The sequence below is a fragment of the Mytilus californianus genome, unplaced genomic scaffold (genome assembly GCF_021869535.1).
Source record: "Mytilus californianus isolate M0D057914Y unplaced genomic scaffold, xbMytCali1.0.p SCAF_4, whole genome shotgun sequence".
In the NCBI taxonomy this organism is placed as follows: Eukaryota; Metazoa; Mollusca; class Bivalvia; order Mytilida; family Mytilidae; genus Mytilus; species Mytilus californianus.
In genome coordinates, this window is record NW_026262690.1 from 16,008,542 (window position 1) to 16,018,597 (window position 10,056).

General features: G+C 31.9%; 2 protein-coding genes across 2 annotated transcripts; both read left to right on the forward strand.

Annotated features, from left to right (window-relative positions):
• Nucleotides 1-6,536: 6,536 nt before the first annotated feature.
• Nucleotides 6,537-7,469, forward strand: LOC127699238 (zinc finger protein 28-like). The gene has a single exon (XM_052202995.1). The coding sequence runs from the start codon at nucleotides 6,537-6,539 to the stop codon at nucleotides 7,353-7,355; it is 819 nt and encodes a 272-aa protein (XP_052058955.1). The 3' UTR covers nucleotides 7,356-7,469.
• Nucleotides 7,364-8,293, forward strand: LOC127699232 (zinc finger protein 235-like; the record flags this gene model as incomplete). The annotated part of the gene is made up of 1 exon (XM_052202986.1): nucleotides 7,364-8,293. A coding segment is annotated over one exon (612 nt), but the record flags the coding sequence as incomplete, so codon positions are not given.
• Nucleotides 8,294-10,056: the final 1,763 nt, after the last annotated feature.

The window sequence follows — 10,056 nt, forward strand, 5'->3', positions numbered from 1 at the left end:
TGTCCACATGATTTTATAGAGGCCTATCTAGAAACAAACGGTTATATTGCGTGTCCGGTTATATTTTATACCCTCCGGAAGTGACGTATTTTGGAAATTCTGGGAAACCATTTTGAAATTGAAGTAAATATTTGCTCACCTCAAATGGAATCGTATCTTATTTTATCATTTCTTTTGGATATTTCTGGAAATATTTTGCATCAATAAGCACAAAAAAGGTAAGACTTTCATGCCAAAATTCGGTCTCAAAGTTCCCCCCAAAATTCACTCTCAAAGTCCAGACGTAAAAAATGGCTTCAGCGTTATGACGTTGTAGGAAGGCGTCACAGAAAAAAATTAAAATAGCCTTGCAAGACGTCATAATTATTTGGACTAATTAGGTATGAAACACATACATACACTAATATTATTTTTTTTCTTTCATTTGACCTGATTGTACTCAAAATCGTCTATCCATAATTAATTTTTCAATTATTATTCTATATTAAAGAATCCAACATGTTTGTAAAGTCGTGTGCATGTGAGTAAGAACGAGCGAGTGATTGGATGGGTGTGTCGTCAAATTACATTCGTATGTCTCGTCTTGTACATATTGTCTTGTCTTGTACATGTTGTCTTGTCTTGTGTTAAACATGACATTGTTAACTTTGTAAACTAAAAAAATCTTTGTTAATTGTGAATCTGTATATATCTATGTTGAGGAGACCCACACGTAGCCTCTGGCTGTTGGCAATCCTCTTTAAATAAATAAAGAATTAAATTAAATATCTCGGAATACACGGCTTTAATGTGTGTCCACGAAGTTTCATCTATAAATATATATCAGTGACATTCCAACACAAACCATTCGAAGTTTAAAGTTGGCTAAAATATTAGCACTGTTTGGGACGTCATTAACTTTCATCCGGATGTAACGTCCATGTCACATATCACATCAGGTGACCTATAAATGAATAAATAATCAAAATAATAAGCATTGAAGATCATGTAGTGAACACGGGATCTCTGCTGTATGTGTTGATTTGGTGATTTTGTCTCTGTGACATTGTCTCACTTTGTTCTTTTTTACACTACGTTTTCCTTCTTTCTCACTATGTTGACAAAAGTACATTTGTTATTTGCATTGATTAATTGACTACTAACTTTTAGTATTCAAAGGCAGCGTTATCTTTATATTTTTTATCGTTAAACGGTTGGTGGCAAACAGACCTTTGTAGTTATTATATATCTGCAGAATCCTTTCTCTAAACAGAAACTCTTACTTCATGTCGTCCATGTTTGCGCTAGTCGTTTTGGTTGTTGTCAAGATTAAACTTTATAACTGTACTGCTGCTGATTTTAGTTCAGATACTGCAGTTTTGCACTTGAAATTGGTGCATCTCCGTAATATATACCTGCATCAGCATTCTTCAGCGTGATATTGACATAAAAGGGAAATCCATCAATTTCTTTCCTTTGTTAGTTTCAACTAATTGTACATTGACCCCATCCATCTTGCATGAATGTTATGTAATAAAGTGACTTGTTTCATTATTTAGCATACTATGCAAGTAGGTTGAACAAAAAGATTCAAAAACCCCAAATAGAAATCAATGAACAATATTCATACTGTGGTCAGATCACCTTGAAAACATTTTAAACTGGCCACAAATTAGTCAGGTATGCAAAGTACAGAAAATTTTGACTTTTTATATTAATTTTTAAGCAAAATTATATCTTAAATCTGATAAACATTTGTTAATACAATGGAAGTTACATGAAATAAATAGCACATATATAAAAAGATAAAAAGAAAACATAGTATATAAAATAAGGAGAAAAGTAACAACCAGAGACCAAATGACGTAGATGTTAGTAACTATAGGTCGCCGTTCATCCTTCAGCATTAAACAAACCCATACCGCATAGCAAGCTATAAAAAGTCCTGCCATTACAAAATGTGTAAAACAATTCATCACATTAGAAAACTACGGAAGCCCATTTAGGACCTCCCAAAAATATACATTTGAATTCGAAATAATGAATTTAAGTCGTTATCACGAATTGAAGAATTCGATATAACAGATTAAATTCGTGAAAATGAATTTCCAGAATTAGTTATAACAGTTTTTGTAATTCGTAATAACGAATTAAATTCGTTAAAACAATTTTTGTAATTCGTGATAACGGATTAAAATCATAATAATGATTTTTTTTATAAATAGTTATAACGGATTAAATTCGTTATCGCGAATTCGCAGAAATAGTTATTACGAATTTAATCCGTTATCACGAAGTATATAACGATTCCTAACCGTAATCACGAATTACAAAAATCTGTGATAACGATTTTAATCAGTAATCACGAATTACAAAAAAAAACTGTGATAACAAATTACAAATATTCGTAAGAACGAATTTAATCCGTTATCACGAATTATACAATTTGTTATAACGATTCTAAACCGTTATCACGAATTACAAAAATCTGTGATTACGTTTTTAATCCCTTATCACGAATTACAAAAAAACTGTGATAACGAATGTAATCCGTTATTACGAATGACAATTACTGTTATAACTAATTCCATAAATTCGTGATAACGAATTTAATCTGAGTGTGATAAAGAATTCTACAATTCGTGATAACGATTTTAAATCGTGATATCGAATTCAAATTATATTTTTTGGAGGTCCTAAATGGGCTTCCGTAGAAAACCAGCTATTTATGTACACAACAAACGAAAAAAATATGATATACAGCAACACACGACAATCAGAGAATTACAGGCTCCTGACTCGGGACAGAAATCTACAGAATGTGGCGAGGTTAAACATGTTTAGGGGCGCCCAATCCTTCCAACCTGATCCAAACCAATCACAACTAATAAAAACATAATGCATCCAAGACTAAATATCAATAAGTACACATACCGTGACTGGGTTTGGTGTAAAGACGTGATAAACAGTCTATGAAAACATAACCTTTTGCAATGCATAAAATATTATTATGGACAGGACGTAGAACCGTAAGCGTTAATAACTCTATAGCAATACATATTTTGTTATGTTTTAATAGACTATTTTCATATTACCGACTTTTGACTCCGGATAATATAATTTGTCGACTGGTTACCTTGGACATCATGGTACTCGGTCAAGTAAGAGCAACCAAAATAAGTAACCAAACATATAATCGGTGTAACTTGAGGGGAAAGTTTACTGTTTTCCGATGATTTTGTAGTGAAAAAAAAAGTTAAGCAGGTAATTTTCCCCCAAAATTGTACCGATTGAATGCTTGGTTTTATTTCTTTAGCTTGCTCTTACCTGACTTGGTACCATGATGTTCAAGGTAACCAGTCGACAAATTATATAATCCGGAGTCAAAAGTCGGTAGTATGAAAATAGTCTATTTATTGACATGAAAATCAATGTTAGTACCGATGGAAGTGATATGCAAAGATCTGATTACAATGTTAAATTGATAACATTTGAGAATAAGTTTATTGAAAGGATCGATAAGCTTACATGGATCGTATCTTCATTTAATACAAAAGTATGCATCTTAACAATTCGGGCAGGATTGGCCTTCTAATTGTGTTGGGTTACTAATACAAATACAAGGTGGATCCATTTACGCTCCCTCTTGACTCCATATATATTTCTAATTTTTGTGGAGTTTGAAGCACCATCTGATCTAAAACTTTGGCATAAAAAGAAGAACCCACATAATTTAATGTTTCATTGAAACGTCCCATTTGCAATAATCACGAAAAAAATGGTCAGAATTTGCGTGAAACTTTAACTTTGACGCCTGATTCAGTGTTCGAAGAAAGACAACTGTTTTTAAAGAAATATGAACAAAATCATGAAAATAGTTCCCTACATTTTCAAAAGGTCTGTGACATATTTGGTCTTATTTGACAGAGTACACAAAATCTTCCCCTTTTGTCTTGTAACACAGGTAGATATTACTGGAAAAGAATTCTTTTTGTCTATTATATTTGGCGGGAAAAAGTTGATGTTTCAGGGGACAATTAATCTGCTATTTATCTCATAGCCAGTAAACAAGTGTACGGTATTTCATTGAAAACGCTAGTTTAAACCTTTAAAATATCAATGTCATATCAATGTTTCTGTCCTAAGGCAGGAAGTTTGTCATTAGCTGTGTTCCTTGGTCCTTTTCTCAATATAGACTAACTGTTGATGGTAAATCTTTTATAGTTTATATTACATTTACATTTTCCCTTCAGGCTTCCTGACGGTAAATGTTGTACCAATTATATGTACACGTACTCATTGTTGAAGGCCGTACGGTTTGGAAACTATCTCATTGGCAATCATACCACTTCTTCTTACAAATAAGTGAATGATAATAAATAGATAAGCTTTATTTAGAGTAGGTAGTTAAGTTGACAAAACAAGCTCAAGTTATATAGCTCTATTGAGCTCTTTACCGACAAACAAGGCAGAGCAATACAATACAAACAAGCATACAAGCACTATAATTTAGCATGGTAATAGTACGCAGATTTATATGCATGATCACTATGTATCAAAGCAAAAACAAATAAAAAACGTAAACTAAGCATAATTAAAAAGCTTGTAAAATGCTTAGCACAAACGATTAAAGATAGAATATGATCTAAAATACCAGTAGGTAGAAATTTAACAAAATATATTAATAATCTGCACAAACAGTTTCGATTCCATGACTTTAAATTGTTTTAAACCTGACTGAAATAAACAATATCTGAAATGATCATGCAAGGCAAGTTTTAAATTTTGTATAGAGCATTTTATAAAACTGCTAGCTGCAAAACGCACAGGAATGGTGCGATTTTCTATGTTTTATTAGGTAGACAACATTCAATATCTTGTCTTTAAGTTGCATTAACTGCTTAGCAATACTTTAAGCAATTATAAATAACTACACGTAAAATTAACACGTGCCTTCAAATATTCCCTAGAACTCAGACTAAACACGATAATCATACTAAATAAGTTCATCTAAGTTCTTATTCTGTATCGTTCGTTTCATCAAATGTGTCAAGTGTGTTGATCTCTTACAAATAATCGCTGTACAATTCGTTGACAAAAACCGTCACAAATCCCTTTCTTTTTAAGATATTCGTGATGGCGGCAGCAACCAAAATAAATGCACGCAAATGTAATGCACCGATAAAAATCATGTTACAACACATTGATTATTCTTTATTATCTCTTATTGATCATATTTTTTAATTGTAGAGGAGACAACATACAACGTTAAGTTCCTTTGCATTATATACCATAAAGAAATTTAAATACACATTGATATCAATCTTCAACTTGCTAATATAATTATATATGTTGAATTTATCGCTCTCACAAATGACTAACTTGGGAATAGAAATATTGTCATCCAGCTGTAAAATCCTAAGATTGTTGAAATATATATACTCAATCAAGTCGGGTCATAACAGGTATGGATAATACAAACGCTTTCATCACGTTAAGGATCTCATGTATTAACTCTTCATGTGGTTCGTTAGTGGCATGTTGCAAGATAAATTTTCTTTCAAAGCTTATCCTGAAAAAATTATTTCAGCACATAGCATTAACCATAGATGTATCAATGCATTAACCAACAGCTTATACGATTTTAAAGATAAATACATATTTTTGTGTGTATCAAAATTCAAAATTACAGTAAGCACAACTTTGAAGGTGCAGTTCATTTAAAACTGGATTTCAAATGTAAGTCACTGTGATTAAACATCGAATTATGGATTTTATAATGAAAATATTACATTTAAATTTATTTCAGTATACTCGATTACAGAGATTATGTCCACTCTATGTATAATCATAAGCTATATGTACAAATTTAATGTGGGAGATGGTAAGATAAACAGTGAAATACTAATAACATTGCGGATGATAATATAGATTAAGTATTAATTATGAGTTTGAAGTTAAGGGATCTTATGACTTTAACCAAAGAATAAAAACTTAGAAAATTTTATAATTCACAAAAATTATTATAAATGAAAGAGTAAGTTACAACGAATCTGAAATTTACCTCTATATATACTGTAAATGCCAACTTTCTATACGTTTTGACTTTCTTTGCATGGTCATCCTCGAGGGTCATCTCAACATTACTTGACTCATGTACCTTTGTGTTTATAAGTGATTAATTAGGATTTTATTTTGTGTATGCAAAACGAATAAAGCATGTTTAATAGAAAAATATCACGCACTGCTTTATAATTAGGTGGTCTTTCAACTGTTCGTTAAAAGCTATTTAAAGGAACAGCAAAAATCGATTCCCCCAACAAAATCAACACCATCGTCTAAACGCGCTCTTGAGTAGTCATTTTAATACACGAAGATTAAGGTCAACATTGGTAAATATAAACCTATACACTATAACATTACCTTGTATCACAGCGTGTATACACAGTCTCTGGTCAAACATACACGCAAACAAGTGAATATAAACATTTAACATTATAGCTTATACGTTAATATTGAAACCAGATCAGTTTAAATATTTCAACCTTAGAATTGTTATGGCAGAAAAAAACTTCAAATGTGATGTATGTGTAAAGGTTTTTGTCCGAAGCGGTGACTTAAAGAGGCACACGAGAACACACACTGGCGACAGGCCTTACAAATGTGATGTGTGTGATAAGGATTTCAGTGCATGCAGTTCCTTAAAAAGACACAAGCAGATACATACTGATCAAATGCCTTACAAATGTGAACTGTGTAACAAGGATTTTAGATGCAAGGGCAACTTGAAACGACACTTGGAAACGCATTCCAGTGAAAAACCTTATAAATGTTACGTGTGTAACAAGTCATTTAAGAGGAACAATGACCTAAAGAAACATTCAGCATTACATGATAATGAAAAACGCCATATCTGTGAAGTCTGTGGTAAGAGTTTTCATCAGAATACTTCATTAAAGAGTCACATGAAAACCCATACTGCTGTCAAACAAAATAGTTGTGATATATGCGGTAAATTGTTCTTACGGAAAGATACCTTACAGCAACACAAAATAATACATTCTGATATCAAACCATACAATTGTGACGTATGTGGTAAAGACTTTAGGTGGAATGGAAACTTAATAGAACACAAGAAAACCCACAACAGCGACAAAGCTTATAAATGTGATGTATGTGGAAAGACGTTCCAACATGCCTACTCTGTGAAGAAACATTATAGAATACACACTGGTCACAAACCATATAAATGTCAAGTGTGTAATAAAGAATTCAGCTGGATGTCAAACTTAATAGTTCATAACAGAACACATACCGGCGATAGACCTTTTAAATGTGACGTGTGCGGTAAAATTTTCGTCAGGATGGTACATTAAAGATACATATGAGAACCCATACTGGTGAAAAGCCATATAGATGTGAAATATGTGGGAAAGGGTTTAGTCAAACCTCTTGCTTAAATCTACACAAGAGACATCATACTGGTGCTCAAGCTTTTACATGTAGTGTTTGTGGTAAAGGGTTTACCCAGAAGAACTACTTTCAGGCACACGTACATATGCATTATGGGAAATATCTGTACAGATGTAATGTGTGTGGTAAAGGATGGTGTACGGATAGTGACTTACAAAAACATATCAGGGTACACACTGGTGATAAACCTTATAAATGTGATGTATGCGATAAGAGGTTTAGTTCAAGTAGTTCACATATTACACATATGAAAACACATACTGGTAACAAACCATACAAATGTGATTTGTGTAACAAAGAATATGCTCACAAAGTTTCCTTACAGATACACATGAGATCACATACTGGGGAAACCCCTTTTGAATGTGATGTATGTGATAAAAGGTTTACTCAAAAAACGCATATGAAAAGACACATGAGAACACACACTGGTGAAAAACCTTATCAATGTGAAGTTTGTAAGAAAGAGTTTAATGAGGGATACCGCATGAGGAAACACATGAGAACACATCTCGATGTTTGAACCTTATTTACTTATGTGATGATATTAGTAACAGATAGAGACACATGAAAGAACTCTCTAGAAATAACATGTCATCAGTTTAGTGTTACTTTTATGTCGAGGAATAGGTCAATAGTATAAAATACTTACATACATTATGTGGAAAGCGCCATATGACTAGATAGATTCAAGATTGAAAAAAATGACTCGATAATTTCTTGCTTAAGACATGTAAGAAAAGCGAAACAATTTCTCAATTAAAATATTGTATTCGTTTAAATGTTGTCTAATTTCATATTTACAATTTATTGTTTATTCATTTGCTTGCTATATATGCTACATGCAATTTTTAAATAAAAGGATTAAAAGCTCTTTTGTAAAATGCCTTTAAGATTCAGGCATTCATTGAATTGACTGTTTTTTATCATGAATTTTCCATTATGACACGTGTATGACAGAACAAATTGACAGGCATTAAACAAAATGCCTTAAAATATTACATACAATAAAATGTTCCCAAAACTCAGCCACTGAAAATAGTGAACCTCTAGAGATCTTTATTATAACACTGGACGTTAAGCAAACAACATTCAATCAATCTATTTCTGATTTCAAGAGATTTCAATTTAAAAATTTAACATTAAAAAACAACTATACTAAAACATGGCCGAAAAAAAAACCAACAACCTAAATATCCTTTTTTGAAGTTACCCTCATCCTGAGTTAGAAATGGTAATTCTTTTGTTTCTGTGTGTCTGGTAATTCGAGAAATCTCTAGATAAATTTTGGTTAGAATGATAGCAAATAATGGAGTTAGCTCCCCTTAATTGTTAATTTCTAATGCATTTCAACCAAATTATATCTCGAATTACCAGAACAGGAAAAATAAAAGAAAGTGCACCATTATACATTTTGAACATAAATTAATGTAAAATTGAGTGGGTTTTTGTTTGTCATGTTTTCACCACTGCCTGATTCCTAAGCAGATTGGCACTTAAATACTCATAAGCACTCAACTTGACAATTATTTGTTATTTCTTACATTCAGATGACATCGACTGCTACGCATTTTGCCTTGTTAATTTTGTTCTAATTTTTCTTTAAGCTATAATTAATTTTTACTTAGAAACACTCAGACACATATATATACATATCAGACCGTTGGTTTTCCTGTTTGAATTGTTTTACACTAGTCTTTTGGGGGCCCTTTATTACTTGTTGTTCGGTGCGAGCCAAGGCTCCGTGTTGACGGCCGTACTTTGACCTATAATTGTTTACTTTTTATTACACATTGTGACTTGGATGGATAGTTGTCTCATTGGCACTCATACCACATCTTCTTATTTATATGTATAACAAGATGCAATATACATACTCATCATAAGGTATCAATGGATATGAATGAATACATGTTAATTCCTGTGAAATTTAGTTCAAAGTGCTTCCCATCCCAAGGGATGATTAGTTTATAGTAATATGTATTTCTCCCATCCACCACTAAAACCTTCGGACTTTTATTTGTTTGTGAGTGAATTGGTCAAGTTTATACACCAATAAATTCCTTTAAAAAGGCGTTTAATCCTATAATATCAGAAACATAACTAAAATACAACATAAAAACAAATGTAAATTACAAATTCGAAGTCTGATTGACATTCGATATTGAACCAATCAAAAGTAACCAAATAATAGAACTTTCTGTTTTGCCGAAAGCTGGGATCATAGATTAAAACATGTTTCTTTTCTTAAGTTTGTCAAGAGTCGCTTTTGGCAGTTATCACTAAGTGTCAAATTATCTTTAATCTTTGTTGCCCAATGTTTTAACATAAAGACGGATATAAATCTTGAATAATTAATGTAAAATAAAGGATTATAGTTAAGCGCAAAATACATGTAACTTGTGAATGATTTAGATCGAAAAGGAATCAAAATGATAATACAAATCCTGAAATATAAAAAGATATAAAATCAACAATAATAACATTTGAACGAACAATTTTCGGGTCATATTACCCCGTCGCTCCCAATATGATACTACGGTATCAGTATGCAAGACATTATCAACTTTCATCATTTCAAAATGCACAAAAAAAATTGTAAAC